Here is an 18,954-nt window from a genome sequence, read left to right as displayed (position 1 = left end):
CTGCTTTCTTTCAAGGCGCTGCCAGGATGAAGAAGAAAAGTGTAACCCACAGTGAGTCATCTCGCCTTTAGACACACGGCTTCCCTCTGTGTGTCCGTGGGCATCCAATCATCTCATTTTCCTCTTACCACCTCAGTAACAGACAGGCTGTTTCCAGCTTAATGTACACCTCTCTTTCTTTAAATTTCTGTTTACATGCACACAATAGAAATGGCTACTTTATAAAACTGGGCATTTGATATGTGTACCAGATACCATAGATGGGTGATATGATCTTGCAATAACCCCATTAAGTACATTATCATCCCCATTTCACAGATGAGGGAATTGAGGCTCATAGAGATTAATGACCTCGGCAAACTCATTAGTTAGTAGAGCCAAAGATCAGAAGTACAACGACTGAAATTTCTTTTGAGAGCCCATTTTTTTTTTTAAACGTAAGCTTCTTCTAATGCCACGTCTTCAAAATAGATTCGCCCGGGCCATGGTATTTTGTGGAAGAGCTATACTCAAGGGGCCAAAAAGCTGCATGAGGCTCGAAAGCCTCGGTTTGCCGATCACGGACCAACCCAAGATCACACCGCTAATAAGTGGGGAGCCAGGTTGTGGACCCAGGTCTGTCTGCAGCCAAAACCCACGTTGCCTTTCGAACAAACACCGTTGACAGATCCCTGGTCATCTGAGCTCTGTTTATTCCCTCTAACAATATTTTTATTCAAAACTCACCGTCTGAGCTGAAAACCCACAGTAAGCTGCCTGTGAGCACCAGAGGAATTGTGCCTGAGCCTGATTGCGATGTGATGCACAGCTGCAGCCACAGTTCGGCCGCTCGCCCCTGAGGACCAGGTGAACGTGCTGTGCCTGGGATACATGCACCTGTCCCCCCCCCCCCCCCCCCCCCCCACCGCAGTCCCCAGAGAACTTGTTTTCGAATAAGGTGGGACCCACTCCACTTGACACGTATCACATGTATCACTGGTCGGAGGAAGGAGGAGGAGAGGAGCAATGAATATTCAATGTCAAATCTTTAAAACGCATTTCAGTGAGGCAGACAAAACGATGATTGCAGTTGTGACATGAGAAGAAACATCGCACCCAGAGATGCAGTAACAGCCCAGCCTCATGATGTCGAGAGCCGCATAATGAGAGTGAAGAAAGGCAGACAGAAGCGTGTTTTTTATTTTTTTTATTTTCTTCATTGCTTCACCTGTGGCTTCAGTGGAGCGCTCACAGCCCACACTTCCCAAAGGCCGAGGACAGAAGAGGGTCCCAGGAGTTAGCCAGGGACAGATCTCAGTCATGGATGGCTTCCCTCAGTCCTGCCAAGCTCACCCTGGCCCATCCAATCTCACTGACCTGTTTAATCAATAAGGAACCATTCCCCAGATTGCAACAGGTGGGGTTACCAGGTCAGATGCTATAACTGTTTTGACGTGGCGTGGACCGCAGCCACTGCTGACAGCCACCCCCAGTGCTGCCCCAGTCACGGATGCTCACTCCTCCAGTAACCCTGCTCTATAATCAATCCTGTCTTTCTGTTTTGAATAGCCTCCAATCAGTGAGGCTAGTTTCCAATGCTTGTTTTTCCCCCTCTTTTTTTTTTTTTTGTCGGAATCATATTTATATTGTTTGCCCAATTACGCATTTCAGAAAAGTTTGAGAAAAACTATTAACCCCTTTCCTAACATATTAATGTTTCTCCATTTTAAAATTTCCCCCTTAGCTTTTATTAGACAGCAGTTTGCAATGTGATACAGCTGTGTTTGTGTTATGGGAACGCTTCTGTTGTTGCAGTCGTTAAAAATATACCATTTGTAGGGATACATGTTTTATGGCCAGCTGTTTTATTTTTGAAAAGAATGACCACGCCAGTCCATCTAGAGCTCTTGTCCCGAAGAGTGGGGCCTGCTAAGTCTCTCCAGGGAGACCTCATTTCAGCCCACACTTCAGAGGCAATTTAGTCAAGAAAAGGCCACCCACCCCATCCTGGGATAGTTTGCGTTCCTTTATGCTAATTTTGACTTTTAAAAAATCTTCCGTTTCTTGAAGATTTTGGCAAACAAAGTATTTGTGAGGATAAACACCATGTAAAACTTAACAGCGAAACAATTTATTTGTGGGTCGGATTTAGCCCCTGAGCTGTTAGATGGAATCTGTTGATCTACAGTAGCTTTATGGCTAGTGTCCTTTCAATGCTATGATGTTTCCTTTGAAAAGGGCCTCTTCTTTTCAAGTCATGCAAAACAGGTAGAACAAGGTAGCCAGAATAACCACCTACTCTACATGCTAACGGAGAGGATCAAAAGTGTAAGTGAAGAATGGAGTTTGTAATTAAAAAAGAAAATTCCTCGAAGGTTTTTCCTTGAGAATTCTTCTAATGCATGATAAACTTAGAGGATAAACCAACTGCTCTGGGTCCATGTTTTTTTCTGTGTTTCAAAAGAGGTGTCTAGTGGTTTGGGGATTGCAACATATGGTAGAGAGCAGACACAGGCGGTTAATACAGGATTCATGAGGACATATTGTTACTGATCTTTATAGACTCAAAGGATGCTGGTTGCTGTTAGCAGTTTAATCTAAATACTGTCACTATTTTTTAAGATGTGATGAAGGCGGAAGATGATTTAAGACCACCTTGCCAGTGTGTGTGTGTGTGTGTGTGTGTGTGTGTGTGTATGCATACCAAAGAGGTGGGACTTCCCTGACAAGCTATTCACCTCTTTTCCGAAAACTGAGTCTTGATTTGAGTTCAGTAATATGACGATCAGAAATAATTTGAGGCAGTAAATACAGGCACCACCAAACGGGCAGACAACGCAGTGAGTGGGAAAAGCTCTGTGTTTGGGGTCAGAAAGGCTGGTTCAAGTCCTTGCTTTGCCACTAACCAGCTGGGAGACCTTGGAGAAGATTCTAGATCTCTCTACAGCATCATCTGTAAAATTGAGAGATGGTACTCACCTCACAGTGTTGCTCTGAGGATTAAATGATACAACAAATGTAACTATCTTGGACAATGGTTCAGTGAATGGTAACTACTTATCCTCCACCTCCTTCCCACACACACACAAAAAAAATTGTACAGATTTTGTTGGCAACCAGCAACAGGGAGGAAAGTCAAAGCATTCTAACTTGGAAGTATATACAGTCTTCCTTCCCCCAAAGCCATATAAAGCCAGGTCTTTCCAGTTGCTGAAACTCGAAACAGCCTCTCAGTTCAAGGTTAATGCCACACAGCCTAGGGCAGTGGTCGGCAAATTGCGGCTCAAGAGCCACATGCAGCTCTTTGGCCCCTTGAGTTTTTAGCCAAGGCCAGCTTAGGAGTACCCTAACTACGTTAATAACAATGCACCTACCTATATAGTTTAAGCTTAAAAAATTTGACTCTCAAAAGAAATTTCAGCTGTTGTACTGTGGATATTTGGCTCTTTTGACTATTGAGTTTGCCAACCACTGGCCTTGGGTAACTATAGTAAGTAGATTGATTGAGCTATTGGCTTAATTCCAGCCACTCTAGAGCTGAAATACTTTTCCTCATCCTGTTAACTGTGAAAATGCAATCCACATGTTTCAAACCCTTGGTCATGATTTAAAAATTGCTGTATTTTATGGTGCACATTGCAGAGTATATAAATAATGTTTTGTTTAGAGGTTATCCTGGCTAGCATTACATATGCTCAGGGATTTCCAGATGCATCATTAGGGGGCTGCAGCCTGAGAAAGGGAAAGATGGTTTCTGTTGCCCACAGAGTTGATTAAAAGGTACCCAGGCAAGAGAAATATATGTGTCCCTGTTGCTACAATGGGACAACTAAAAACCTGTCAAAGACACTTAATCACCACAAGGAAATGAAAACTGTTCACCGGACACCGGATGTGTACAAATATTTCCTACAGATAAATCCATGAGCCCTGGCTGGGTAGCTCAGTTGGTTAGATTATTATCTGATAAGCCAAGGTTGCTTGTTCGATCCCCAGTCAGAGCACATACAAGAATCAACCAATGGACCTGGTTGGTGTTGCTCAGTAGTTAAAGTCTTGGCCCTTAAGGGTCTTGGGTTTGATTTCCAGTCAAGGGTATGTACCTGGGTTGCAAGTTCAACCCCCAGTTTGGTCAGGGCGTGTGAAGGAGGCAACCAATAGATGTGTGTCTCTCACATTGATGTTCCTCTCTCTCTCTCTCTCTCTCTCTCTCTCTCTCTCTCTCTCTCTCTCTTTCTCTCTCTCCCCTCTCTAATTTTCACGCTCTGTAAAGATCAATGGAAAAAATATCCTTGGATGAGAATTAACAACAACAAATCGACCAATGAATGCATAAATAAGTGCTACAACAAATTAATCTCTCTCTCAAATCAATAAAAGTCAATAAGTGAAAATGAAAAAAACCTGTACAAAAGCAAAGATATATACAAATACATATACGCTGAATGGCCAGATTATTATGATCTCTGAATGCACATTAATCTGGCCACTCAGTATACGTGTGTGTGTGTGTGTGTGTGTGTGTGTGTGTGTGTACACACACACACACACACACACACACACTAGAGGCCCTGGGTGAGTCCGGCTAGCCTGGCCAGGGGAGGGGACATGGGCAGTTGGACGGCCTGCCTGCTGGTCGAACTCCTGGTTGAGGGAAAAATTTGCATATTAGCTTTTTATTAGTATATAGGATGTATACTGAGTAGCCAGATTATTATGCATTCAGAGATCATCATAATAATCTGGCCACTCAGTGTCTATTTCTTCTTCAAAATATATTTTTATGGACTTCAGAGAGAGGAAGGGAGAGGAAGAGAGAAAGTATGGGCTGTCTCTGGCACGCCCCCTACTAGGCATCGAGCTCACACCCCCAGCAAGTGCCCTGCGGGGAATGGAGCTGGTGACCTCCTCCTGGTGCAGGGGGCGCCGCTCAATCAACTGAATCACACTGGCTGGGATTTTTTCCATATATATATATATATATATATATATATATATATTTTAACTTTTAAAGTTCATCTCCACTCTTTATAATTTGGTCTTCAAATCAAAACAAAGACAAAGACATATATATGTATATAAGAGCCATTTCCTCCTCCTTCCCCACCAGGCTCCTTCAGGTGTTCCCCCCAAATCAAAATGAGAAGAGTTAATGACACTGAGTTGGTTATGAGGTTGGTGTAAAAAAAAATGTGGCTTTACAAATTGAGACACTTCCAAGGGAATCAGAAAGACCGTGGTGGCGGCTGGGCAGTCTTGAGCTGACCTTGAAAGAGATAGAGACCTCAAGGTCACCGCTGGGCGGCGCTCTTCCCCCCGAAAGCTCACACCTGCACCACCAGCTGCTTGTGGACCTCCAGGCTGCTCACGGCGGCGCGGAACTCCTCGTACGAGAGCCTGCCATCGCCGTCCGTGTCCAGGATGATGATGCTCTTGTCCACCACCTGCTGCAGCTCCCAGTCCTTGAGGTTGTTGCCCACCATCATCTTCAGCACCTGGAACAGCTCCCCGTTGGAGATGTAGCCGTCCTTGTCCATGTCGTAGATGTTGAAGGCGAAGCGCAGCTTCTGCTCCTCGTCGCTGCGGATGCTGAACTGGGAGGTGCCCGCCACGAACTCCTCGAAGTCCACCTGGCCGTCGCCGTCTGCGTCGAACACCTCGAACACCCGCTTCGCCAGCGGGTTGTGCCACAGCTCTGGCAGCGACAGCAGCTCGTTGGCGCTCAGGGCGCCCGAGGAGTTCACGTCCAGCTTCTTGAACCGCTTGCCCAGCCGCTTGATCTCGTCGTGGTCGAAGTGGCAGCCCATCTCTGTCGGGTAGCTCGCCTCGTTCCCCATCGCGGGCGCCGGGCGGGCTGGCCGGCTGGCAGGGATGCAGGGAAGGCGCCCGGCTCCTGCGGGGACCGTTATGCCCAGGGAGGCTGGGGGTGGGGGTGGGGGTCTGGGTGGGGTGGCGCCCGGGATTCCACCAACCAGACCAGGAAACAGGCGGCGCTGGGGGCGGGGCGGGGCGGGGCGAGGAGGGGGTGGTGACAGAGAAGGGAGTGGAGGAGAGGGGATGGGGGGACACCTTTGGCGTGGAGGAGGGGGTGAGCCCAGAGAAGAAGAAGCTGAGAGCCAGGGCTGCCCGCCCCTCTCCCTGCTCTGTGCCCCTAGGTTTCTGAGTAATCCCTCCCCTAGGTTTCTGAGTAACCCTGTCCTCTGGCTATTGTTTCACCTTCTCACCACCCCAGGGTCCCTTTTCCCTTACACAGTAAGCTGTGAGGGGCAGATGCTGCGCAGGGGGGACGAGGTGGGCATGGATAAGGACACACAGCATGTGCCCCTGAGTGTGCCCATGGCAGAGGGAACTGCAGGAGGCTCCTTAGGCTTCCTTATTGACAGGCCACATGTGAGGACCAGATGAGTCTATACACCACACCGGGATGCTACTCCGTATTCCTCAGTTCTCCCAGAGGGTAAGCCAGGACGGACATCCTTTGGTGCCCTGGTCCCTGGCCCCTGGCCCGTTCCAGGCCCCGGGGTCCAGCGTCTTTGTAGGAGACTGCTCACACATCACACACCATGTCTCCCGGGGCTCATCGCGCTCCTGGGAATGCACACAGTGCGTGATCCCGGGCCTTTCTCAAGACAGCAGTTCCCAGGAGTAGAGTCTCCATCATCCTATTTCTTCGCATCCACGTCTCACACACAGTGCCTGTCTCTGCTGGATGGTGCCCGGGTGGCCGTCCTGCAGGGCACTGTGTGCCCAGTGCAGCCTTTTGCCTGTTGAGAGCGACGGTGGCTCCTAGGCCATCTCACTTCCTCCCCCTTCGCTTGAACAGATGCGTCCTTTTACTAGGTGAAGATGACTATCACATGTCCTCGCATTCCTTCTTCCTTTAGGAGCACATCAGGTGCTCCCACTGCAGGAACAACAGGCCAGGCCACCCAATCAGTGTGAGGGGGGCAAACCCTCCCTCGTTTAAAAAATGCTGGCCTGTTCTCTGTGCATCAGTTCAGCTGAAAGATCACCTCCAGGTAACCATGCTGAAACTGGCACAAGGCCACAGGGTACCTCACCCCTGGATCCAGCCAGTTTAACAGAAAAGGAGAGTTTTGGAGGCTCAAATATTTCATAACGGAATTATTATCCCACTTGGCTGAATTCACTAGATCCAAAAGAAGCACCACCAGATAGAAAGACCCATTATAAAATAGGATGATCCTGCATCAAATCTTATCCAGCATCAAAATGGACAAGTTGCTTAACCTCAGTTTCCCATCTGTAAAATCCAGTCAGCGATTCAATATTTTGTACACTTGTGTGAGGATGAAAGCCGATGTTAGCCAATATGATACATCATTATCCTCACGGTTATTATTACTAATTGTATTATTATTTACCCTGCTGGTGGAGAAAGAATACTTGGCAAACTGGGCACTTACATGCATGGTATGTCCCTTTCTTTTTCTTTTTAAAAATGTATTTTACTGATTTTTTACAGAGAGGAAGGGAGAGGGACAGAGAGCCAGAAACATCGATGAGAGAGAAACATCGACCAGCCGCCTCTCGCATACACCCTACCGGGATGTGCCCGCAACCAATGTACATGCCCTTGACCGGAATCAAACCCTGGAACGCTCAGTCCGCAGACTGATGCTCTATCCATGAGCCACACCGGTTTCAGCTGTTATGTCCCTTTAATGAACACACCCCACATACCGTTTACAGTGTGCCACTCACGGCTCTAAACATTTTGCCAGCATTGCCTTTGACTCCCCCAGTCCAGCATTCCTTGAGACTGACTGCAAACTTCCCACTGGCCCATTAGCCACTCGTACAGAGTCTTCACTGCCTTTCTCCAGCGTTAGCACCTTGATGGGCATCATTTAGAAAGGAGTCATCAGCATAGTAGCTTTTAGAAAGTGTATTCCTTTCATAGGGTGTGTTAGTAGGAGGCACCAAAAAGGTGGTGGAGGGAGCACAGGAATTAAACAGACCCCTCCAGGCTCCACTCTGCTTCCGTTAGCTGTGAGCTTTTAACAGGCGCACAGCTAACAGAGGCAGAAAAAACAGTACTATTTACTTTAAATGTGATGGAGGGTATTTCAAGTCGGGTTGCTGGGTAGGCATAGTTTTCATCTATCAACTGTGATAATAATTGCACCTGCTTTGTCAACTGCATGTGGCTACTGTAAGAGTGAGATGAGGGAGTGCCTATAGAAATGCTATGTAAGAGGAGAAATATTATCTCAAGAGTTAACTAATGGAATGAGGGAACAGACAGTCTTGGGAAGATGGTGCCATTTCATTGAATGTGTGCAACCAGACTTGCCTTACTCCTGCCTCACAGAGGATGTGATGAGATGTTGGATCTGACATAACAAGGTGAGGCTGAGCTCTATTATTCCCCATTTCATAAACTTTATATTAGTTCAGCATTATTACGGGACTCACTGCCATTCTTTCAATTTTTCTTTGGTGATTAATCTTAGTCATTTCTATGGAAAAAAAGTTTTTGTTACTCTTTCAGTTCAAAACTGCACTGTGGAGGCATCTGGAGCGTTGGGCATTCACTGTAATAACTAAATTAAAAGAGTTGACAGAGCGTGGTGGGAGAAATCAGGAGCCTGATGGTCCCTCCATTTCAGCAAGTTATTTTCTTTATCAAGAGTTTTCAGATGAAGAATTATGAGATGGTTATGTGCAAAAGTCGCTGACATTGGAAAATAAGACGGTGAAAATGAGGCTCCTAATGGCCGTTCTGGGAGCTGCACAGGGAACCTGGACCTTCAGCAGGAAGGGAAGCCCTCTCCTTTCTGATATTTTGTGACGTCTCACATCATGGCCACGAGATGGCAATCTTCACACACTTTCATGCTTTGTTTACTTCAAGCCTGGAATCTCGAGCCTGGAGGCAACTATAATACTTAGCACAGGGAATAATCAGGGAGGAGACCTATTTCATGTGATGGATCACCCATAGATTCAGTGTAAGGAAATCTAAAAAAAGAGGAAGACTCTCTTGCAATAGTCCTAATCAGTTTGAGCACTGTTCACACCTTTTAGCTGCCTAGTAAATAAATAACGTTCATAAATGTTCATGAGCTCACTGAATTTAATCAGAGGAAAAGCAAGAACTATTGACAGTATAATTTATGCCCCAAGCATCTCTGGTGTATAAAAGAGGAGACCCTTGTTCCGTGAGATCTGTTTACTTGGTCATTAGCCAAGGTGATGGGGCACTTGCTGGAATTCGTTTTCATTGTATCAGAATTCAAACTTACTAACCAGGGAGCAACAAAGGAGCCGCCCTAGCCTTGTGATGATATGGGGTGAGAGGAAAACACAATGAGAATTGTCGAATTGTCCTTCTGTCTCCAGTCTGCCTACTCCAGGAACCCTCCATCACATTTAAAGTAAACAGTACTGTTTTTTCCTTCAATATTTAAAGCGTAAATGGCTTGTATAAGCCATCTTCTTGTTTTTTCGCTCAAACCTCAAAGCTGAGTTGGAAGAAAGGAATAACATGATATTATAAAAGCTGGTTAATTAACACATGACTGGATAAAGAAGATGTGGAACATATATACAATGGAATACCCCTCAGCCATAAGAAAAGATGAAATACTACCACTTGCAACAACATGGATGGATCCTGAGAATATAATAAGTGAAATAAGTCATAAATAAAAACTAAGAACCATGATTTCACTCATATGTGGGGTATGAAACTGAAAGCAACAAATAAACAAGAAAAACAAACAAAAACAAATAGACACATATAACAACAATGTGGTGGTTACCAAAGGGGGTCAAATATATGGTGACGGAAGATTTGACTCCAGGTGGTGAGCACAATGCAATATACAAATGATATACTATAGAACTGTACACTTGAAACCCACATAATATAATCAACCAATGACACCCACCAGCCAAATTAACCTTCCATCTTTGTTGGGTTAATTTGCATGCACAGACTCGGAATGGTTGGGTGGGGCAGGATCTCTGCTATTAGGGGGAAAGGAGGGTACAGAAGGAGCTACAGGAGCAGCACTTCAGCAGGAAAGAAGATTAAATGTTCCGGTTTGAGCAAACAAGTGACCCTGAGAGGATGCGGTGAAGGATTGAGAACAGACAGACAAGAGAAGAAAGCTGGGTCTCAGTGGGATGCTGTCCTCTCTGATGGAGAGCTGTCACCAGCACCACAGACTACAAGACATGTCTTTATTTTATAGCCAGATGCCATGAGGTAAAGTAAGTGTGGTCAAGATGTTTACAACATTCTCGTGGTTTTCAGGCCTACTCAATTACATGCTCCCGAACTCTATCAAGTCCACATCACTCAGGCACGTGGAGCCACGTGTTCAAACCATAGGTTCAAGTTTACAACTACAGCTGTTGGCTATAACTGTGCTGGGAGGGCTCTGCTCTCCAAGCTGGGACTAGCATGAGGCTATGAGAGGACTGTGCCCTCTCATTAGTCCTAGGCTTGAACCTGTCCAAACACTGTAGCCGCTCTCCACATTTACCAAATATGTTTTTCTTCTATGTGCACAGCTCTATACTCAGGGAAGAAGAAGGAAACATTTGTTATTCTAAGTATACTCCACAAACTAGCTCATTAAATATATTTCACTATAAGTAGACTCTATTAACAACAGTGTTGGGGTTAGGCTGTGAAGTTTTAGAAGCTGCATGGCTTGCAAAAACACACAATGATGGAGACAGGAGTCAAACCCTAGTGTGTCCACTTCCAGAGCAGAAATTCTTGTAGTTATCCCAGACTATCCCAAATAGCAGTGATTGTTGGGGAGGTAAGAACACAGGAAAAGTGAAAGCCTATCATGTACTTCTGGTTCTAGCTGTGGCTGGGGAAGGGGACCAACTAGAACCTTCGAATCCCCAAGGAGGGCACCAGTAAGAGGGCGTGGAGTCCTGTCCACCTGGAGCGTGACATCTCTGGAGGATGGGGCTGGAGGGTGGGGCCTAATGGCACTGCATATCACTTCAGCGTCTGGCTCACGCTCTAGCTGGAGGGTTCTCCCCGCTATACACTTCACCTCCTCCAGGTAGCCTTCGCTGATTCCTTCTTGCTCTTCCATGAGTGAGTCCTGGGCTTGCCTGTGTCACACTTCTCTAGGTTGTAGCTTCTTCTACTGCTGCCCGCTGTGGTGGTGTGGTGGAGGGGGTTTGCCCACAGATCTATCTCTTCCTGCGTGTGAGCCCTGTGTGCATCTCTCCATTGGCTGCATCTGGTGTACAGAGGGCACACAGGGGGGTCAGTGTTTCCTGATGGCTGGTAGGATGAATGTGTGCTGGGAGCAAAGTATAAGAAGATGAGGCTTTTCTGAGACTGGTTTCCCTTTCTTCGGTACAATTCCACTCCACATCCTAAAAGGACACGTGAGCAGCTTTGTGCTTCTTCAGGTTTCCAGAAAGCACTACCTGGATAGGTTCCATGTGACCCCCTGCTTGGCTTAAATATTACACTTAATTACATAGGCTATTCCTAGGGAAGCACTCAGCTGTCAAGGTGGCTCTCGGCATACACGGGTTTTCAATTTAGAGCAATCTACAGTCATTAACTTTCCTCGCCTCTCCCTACGTTTCAGCGGGTTGAATAGCAGTGACATTTTAAATTGAAAAAGAAAGGGATAGGGACAGGGAGCTACTGAGACGTGACCTAGTTGTCAAGAGCAGAAAAGACTGCAGTTACAACCCACCCCTCGCTCACCCCCATACTGTTCCCTCTGGGTTTGAAAAAATAAGCTGGACAGAAAATGGACCAACATTGAAGCTTCTCGATGTGGCTGTGTGTTTTCTCTGGCTTTCAATGTATAGTTGACTGACCCTTCCTCCCCCGCTGCCGCTCAAATCAACAGAGGGAAGAATGGATCTGCCATGAGAAAATTCTGTTTTCTCAGGGAACAATATTAACAGGTTTCAAATGTGCATCTACCATATTTTTCGGACCATAAGACGCTTCGGACCATAAGACGCACCAGTTTTTAGAGAAGGGAAATGAAGAAAAAAAGATTCTGAAACAAATAGTGTCCTAAAATATTTTATGTGCATTAAAACCCAACATCACAGTCATAAACACATGTAATCAACCCTGTAAAGTAAACAGCAGCATTTAGAACCATTTTAGAGCCGGGCAAGCACACAGAGACCACACAGAGCCGGGCAAGTAAAAAAACTTTTTTTTTTAAAGCATATGTGTAGGCTATATTTGGACCATAAGACGCAGGGACTTTCCCCCCCCACTTCTGGGGGAAAAAAGTGCGTCTTATGGTCCGAAAAATATAGTAAATTAAGGTGGCCAGACGTCGACTCCGGCCAAAAGCGGGATGTCTGGTCACCTTAATTTGGATGCACATTTTGGTGGTCTGGGGCCCTGGTCAGGGATGGAGGACAGGAAGTTCACTGTCCCCTGTGTCCCAGGCAGGTCAGGGCTCCTGGAAAATGAACCCCCTTGAGACCCACGGCATTCTCTGAGCTGGACTGCTGCATGCTCAGTCTTAAGGTGAAGAAGTGAGCTTAGGAAAGCTTAAGTGACTTGCCCAAGGTCACTCAGTGGGTCATAGTAGGGTGAGGATGGATATATAAACCACCCACTCAGCACTACTACATGTCTGGCACTTTTATGCACATTATCTCTATTCATTATGCTGTTTCAGAAACCTCAAATATTCTACCTACAGTTTGCAGAAGAGGAAACTCAGAGAGGTTAGGTTAGGTTTTGAAAAATACATATATTTTATTGATTTTTTACAGAGAGGAATGGAAAGGGAGAGAGAGTTAGAAACATTGATGAGAGAGAAACATCAATCAGCTGCCTCCTGCACACCTCCTACTGAGGATGTGCTCGAAACAAAGGTACATGCCCTTGACCGGAATCAAACCTGGGACCCCCTCAGCCCACAGGCTGACACTCTATCCACTGAGCCAAACCGGTTAGGACGAGGTTAGGTAATTTTTGTTCATGGTGTTTTCATGCCCCTTTTTGACATGGATATTTTGACACCATGGCTATGTTTACATTTGTTCCTCTACAGGCTCCTAAAAACACACGATTTAAACTTAGGCTTTCAAAAATTACTTAACAGTGTCCTTAACGGACATCCTCATCCCTGCCCTGTGGCCCCATCCCTTACTGCAAGTTCAGGATTGGGGAGGTCAAGGATGGGAAGGGTGAAGAGTGCATTAAAGGTCAGGTTGTGATTGGAAGCTAGAAACAGGGTGAGGTCAAGGAGGAAGTAAGTTCAGGGATGGGGTGAAGGTCAAGTTGAAGGTGAGGTCAAGGATGGAATGGGGCAAAGTTTCCTATTGTGCACTTGCCTGGATCATAACGAACACTGAAAAGTGTGATGATCTCCTTTTCAATTGTTTCAAACTTCTCTTCTCCCTTTTCCTACCCCAGGTGATCCAACTCCCTGGATTCCAAGGACAGAGCTCTTTTCACCATAACCTTTGACCTCTTGCTTATCACTCAATAACAACATGAAATCCCTGGATTCAGAGACAGAAAACCCTGTAACAACCCAGCAAGATAGGAATTAAACTGGGGCTTGGAGGGACTAAGTAAATGTCCCAGTGATATAGAAAGCTGCCTGGCCCTTTGTCATGGAAGAGCCAGGGTGGTCTGACTCCTAAGACCAGGGTCCTTCAGTGGGCCTGGTCATACTTCTCTCTCCTTCCTGCACAAGGCCTGGCCTCTGCCTGCAGGGGGACCTCTGCCTGCAGGTGAACTCTGTCTGCAGGTACAGGAGCTGCATTCTCAGATGGTCAGGCTGCAGCCCTTTCTCCTAACTGGCCCAGCCCCACCTCGAACTGCCACGAGGGGGTTATGTATGGACATTCCTTTGGTTACTCTCCCACGCCTCTCCCCCCCCCCCCCCCCACACACACCATCCACTCTTCACCTTTTCCCATCCTGCTCTGCACCCTGGGAAAGTCTCCTATGGACCCCACAGATGGCTGCCTTGATCTAAGGCAGTGGCGGGAGATGGGAACACGAAGGAGACTGATGTCAGGCATTTACTCCCTGGCCCTCGGCCCGGGCACTGGGGTTTTCCCTAACCAGAGGCACCAGCTCCGGTAGAAAGCCCCTGCTCCCCACTGGGTTCTAGGAATGGCGCGCCCCCTTGTCCCCACTTGAGCCTGGATGTGGTGATGGCTCCTTCACCTTACCTGTCTGGGAGACTGCACTCTTTCTGATGGTTTCCTTAAACTGTATCTTTGCAAATGTTTTCTGGAAAACTCTGCTCCAACTGTTTGAGTGTGATACCTATTTTTGTGCCAAGATCACCATTCCCTCTTCCCTTTTTACGATTCCCAGTTGGCTAAAAGGTACATTATTCAGCCCATTATTTACAGTAGACTTTAGAAAAGAGGTATCATCATATATCTTAATAATTCCTTGAAGAATCTGGGGAGTTGGCTAAATTGTGATCTGCTGTCTTCCCTTTCCTGATTTGCAAAAAACGGATCTTGCAAAACTTTCCCTGGAGCTCTTAAATTCACTCAGTGACATGGAAAAAAAATTTAAAAAAATATATTTTTTTTCCTGAGTCAAAGGAAATGAAGGCAATGTAAAGCCTGCCATATGCTTTCCCCATGGAATTGGTCTATGATGAGTCTACTGTGGGCAGAGGCACAGCTGTGCGGGGAGGATCATGAGGAAACATCTAAGGGCAATTTAAAATTCTTCTCTGAAAATTGCCAGAGTCTGGCCTGCAGAATTGGACTTGCAATTTCCTAGGTGACTCTGGGGAGGAGATAAAGCCCTGGAATTTGGAAAAAAATGAGTTTTTCCTCCAGAGAAACTGCCGCAAGACAGTTCTGGGGTTGCTGAGAAATGAGAGGTGAATAGATCAAGGTTCTCACAAGGGACCACGTATTAATGTCCGACTGCCAAAGGTGTCTCTCATGTCTCAATAGTATTACTAGGTGACCATATAATTCCTTAGCTGAACTAGGATACTGTTTTTGGAATGAAAGGGTGTTAATTACTCCGTGGCAATAGACATAGACTTGGACTGTACCTGGTAATTGGGAGGTAAGGTCAGAAATTAACAGCCTGGCTGGTGTGGCTCAGTGGTTGAGTGTCAACTATAACTGGGAGGTCATGGTTTGATGCCATGGTTCGATGCACATGCCCGAGTTGCAGGATCAGTCCCAGTGTGGGGTGCACAGGAGGCAGCCAGTCAGTGATTCTCTCTCATCATTAATGTTCCTATTAATGTTCTTATCTTTCTCCCTCTCCCTTCTTCTCTGAAATCAATAATAATAATAACAATAATAATAATAATAATAATAATAATAACATCTTCCTCAAGAGCGCCTGTTAGGTGGGATACCCTCCAGAATATATCGGCTTGTGGTGCCCTGTACCCTGCACCCCTCCCCCCACCCCCAGGGGAAGGAGGTGGGTCAGGTTCATTTAATGACTATTTTATTTATTCTGCACAAGAGCCACTGAAGAGATGAAGAAGCTGAGACTGAGGTGGGTTAGGGACTTGCCCAGCTAAGTTGTTAGTAGAGGCAGGTCTCAAATATGTCTTGTCTGATTTCAAAATAAGTCCTGGTTCCTTACACTAACACAGCCCAGCAGTGCATGATATTTGAGGTTAAAGGAATGGCAAACAAAGCATTGCCAGGCGTGCTTCTGTCTTCTGACCTTTTCCAGGAGAAAGCTTAAAAAAAAAAAAAAAAAAAAAGACAGCAAACAGGTGGAGACCTGTGGAAGTTCAATCCATGAGCTGAAGATTGGCTTTATTTCATTCCACTCCATCTTTAGGTTAGGTGACATCCTGAAATTCTGTCTTGGGTTGTTCCAGACAAATGTGCCAGTCAGTGCACAAGGATATGTATTGTTGTTTAAATGCACACAGGTGAGCGTCAATGTACACTGAACTAATGCTAAGCTTAGAGCACTAGTTAAGTATACGATTTTACCTATATGTTCCCAAAAATTCTAGTTTAGCACTTCTTAGTTGGGAATCAGGAATCTGTAGTTTAACAACTCCACCAGGTGATTCTCATCATGAGAGAAGTTTGGGAAACACTGGCCTAGGGCACTGGTCGGCAAACTCATTAGTCAACAGAGCCCACCTGCTCCCACCCCCAAGCACAGGCCCTCATTCCTCTATAGACTGTGTCCATTGGTTATGCTTATATGCATGCATTCAAGTCCTTTGATTGATCTCTTAGGGGTCCCCCTCACTTCCTTCTGAGATTGGACAGTCTGTTCAAATTGCAGCTGGCTTAAGTGGGGGTTGGGGTAGGAAGGGAGAACAGATTTTGGTGGATGACCTGCTGCTCTCCCATACTGCCAGCATTGGAATAAACACTCATATATGATTCAACCCTGTCTCTGCTTAATTGGCTCAAGTAGTGATAGGCAGCCCAGACCCATAGATTGTCTATTTACATAACTGGTTTATTTGCGTTCTTGATGAATTAACTCAGCTGATCAGTGTAAACCCACAAGTATTTCTTTCTGGAAAGCCGTGCGAACCTCTTCCAATAAAGGCAAGAATGCCTGCCTTCTGGGTTTGTAGTGAGAACCAATGAGTCAATATTGCTGGTTTCTATTATGTACAGTTTCTATTATGTAGTGAGGAACAGGACATATTAGTTCTCTAATTTCCCATTTTCCCCTTTGCTTCCTTCAAATCTTTGCTCACAACTTCTATGAAGCATCAGTACAATAATTAGCCAGGGAAATTTTTTTTGTTTGCATTTTGCAAACATTGCCAATTCTGTTATGAAAAAAAGAATTATTTTAGAATTTAGTACTAAAAACAGACTAACTTCCATCTCTTTTTCTCTTTAAACAGCTTTATAACCCATCTTATATTCTTCTTCTTTTTTTTTTTTTGTCATGGCTGTCCAAAACAATAGAGGTAAACTTAATTGTCAAGGGCATTGACTAGTATGTCTCAGTTTCTAGTTGTAGTTATTCACTGTTCTTTTGGGGTTTTTGATTTCTGAGTTAGGAAAAGACATTTCTATTATTTAAGTAAAATCAATATCTATCTATCATCCATCTATCTATCTATCTATCTATCTATCTATCTATCTAGTTACCTATCTATCATCTACCAGTATTAGGTTCCTAAAGCTGCTATAACAAATCACCACAAACTGGGTGACTTAAAACAAAACTTTTTTCCTCTTACATTTCAGAAAGTCAAGTCTGAAATGAAGATATCAGCAGAGTTGGTTCTTTCTGAAGACTCTGAGGCAGAATTAGCTCCTGGTGGTTGCAGCTAAGCCATCACCTCCCTTGGCTTATGGCTGCATCACTCCACCTCATCTGACATCACATGCGCTTCTTCCCTGTATGTCTCTACACATGGCCTTGTAAGGACACCATCACTGGGTCTAGGGGCCACCCAATTCAGTACTGCCTCATCTTAGCCTATATGATAAAGAGCTAATATGCTAATTAAACCTGATGGTGGACCAACCTTCCGGAACGACCAGTGGGGGTGGGGTGGGGGGGGCGTGGGGCTGGGAGCAGCCAGGGCCGTGAGGGCCAAGCTCCTTGCACTGGGCCTTTAGTCTTAAATAATTATCTCTGAAAAAAAACCCAAAAAAACCCTCTATTTCCAAATGAGTCACATTCTGAAGACATTAACTTTGGGGGGACATTATTCAGCATCCTAGACTACCAATATCACACTTGCTTTATGTTCTGAACTTCTGCTTCCCAACTTCTTCTCATATATAGTGTTTGGTTTCTCTGCTTCATTTATTCCACAATTACTGAGTGCCATCTATGAAGCAGGCATTGAGAACACAACAGTAAACAACATGTTTGCCCCCAGAGGTCCTATAATCTAATGAAGGAGAAATACACTAATATAATAACCTGATTAAATATATGTTAATGAATAATAAAATTTAAATGATGCCGAGGGCTATGAAATAATGTGAGATATAAGATATGATTCAGATGGAATAAGGAACTATGGCAGGCTCTGAAGAAGGGAGATTTCAGCTGAGAGTTTATAATGAGAAGGCATTAGCTGGGTAAGTGTCAGGGGGAAGAGTATTTAAGGAGGAGGAAGCAACAGCCTGGGCAGAGACCCGAAGGCAGTGAAGCCACTGGGGTATCTCTGCCTAAAACGACTACTGTGCTGGGGCTGTAATGATCCAAGAGAAAGAAGCATGCTATGAGGCTGAAGAATGAGGCAGGGTCATATCCCACAGGGCACTGCAGGCCGCGCTCAATGCTTTACATGGCTCCCTAATTAACACGAGGCCACTGCAGGCTTCTAAGCAGAACAGTGATCATCCATGTGGAGAACTAATTGAAGAAAGGCAGGAGTGAAAACAGAGAGACCAGTGGGGAGACTTTTACCGTGGTCCAGGTGAGGGACAATGGCTTGGAGACTAAAGTGATGACCGTGGAAATTGGCATATTTGGGACATATTTTATAGAAACAAAAGATGTGGCTTATTGATGGGTATAGAAGGTGAGACGTGGGGGGCATTAAGGACACCTGCCAGTTTATGGAAACAGTAACAGGACGGACAGAGGTACCATGGCCAAGATGTGAAGCATGGAAGGAAGAGCACTTTGGGGCAGGAAGATCAAGGATTCAGCTGTTGACAAGTTAAATATGAGATGCCTTCAGGATAGTCGAGTGGATATGTTAACTAGGAAATCAGATACACGAATGCAAGCGATTTGAAGCCATTATCGTTGGCTTTCGATTTTTTTTCTTCTTTTAAATGTCAGGCTGACCTTGTGCTGGTTTATTTGGCTTCCCTTTTAAATGCCTGAGCTGAGCTCTCAGGCGCTCTTATTTCACCTTTTAGTTTCCTATCTTAATCATCCAATTTCTGGCTCCCTTTGCAGGTTTCTTTATAATTACATTGTAAAGGCAGAGCATTGCCATGAAAGAAGCAGGTTCTGATGATCTGTATGCCTTGGGCAAATCACTTAAGATCTCTGGGTATCCGTTTCATATC

General features: G+C 45.4%; 2 protein-coding genes across 2 annotated transcripts in view; both read right to left on the bottom strand.

The window, feature by feature from the left end:
- Positions 1–18,954, bottom strand: part of GRIN3A (glutamate ionotropic receptor NMDA type subunit 3A) — a 138,467-nt gene that overhangs the window by 14,106 nt on the left and 105,407 nt on the right. The window lies entirely within an intron of this gene.
- Positions 4,983–5,843, bottom strand: PPP3R2 (protein phosphatase 3 regulatory subunit B, beta). The gene has a single exon (XM_036433180.2). The coding sequence runs from the start codon at positions 5,814–5,816 to the stop codon at positions 5,304–5,306; it is 513 nt and encodes a 170-aa protein (XP_036289073.1). The 5' UTR covers positions 5,817–5,843; the 3' UTR covers positions 4,983–5,303.

Source organism: Pipistrellus kuhlii, unplaced genomic scaffold, assembly GCF_014108245.1.
Source record: "Pipistrellus kuhlii isolate mPipKuh1 unplaced genomic scaffold, mPipKuh1.p scaffold_m20_p_12, whole genome shotgun sequence".
NCBI classification, from domain to species: domain Eukaryota; kingdom Metazoa; phylum Chordata; class Mammalia; order Chiroptera; family Vespertilionidae; genus Pipistrellus; species Pipistrellus kuhlii.
The sequence above is the reverse complement of the archived record's forward strand: the minus strand, read 5'-3'. Positions and strand labels throughout refer to the sequence as shown.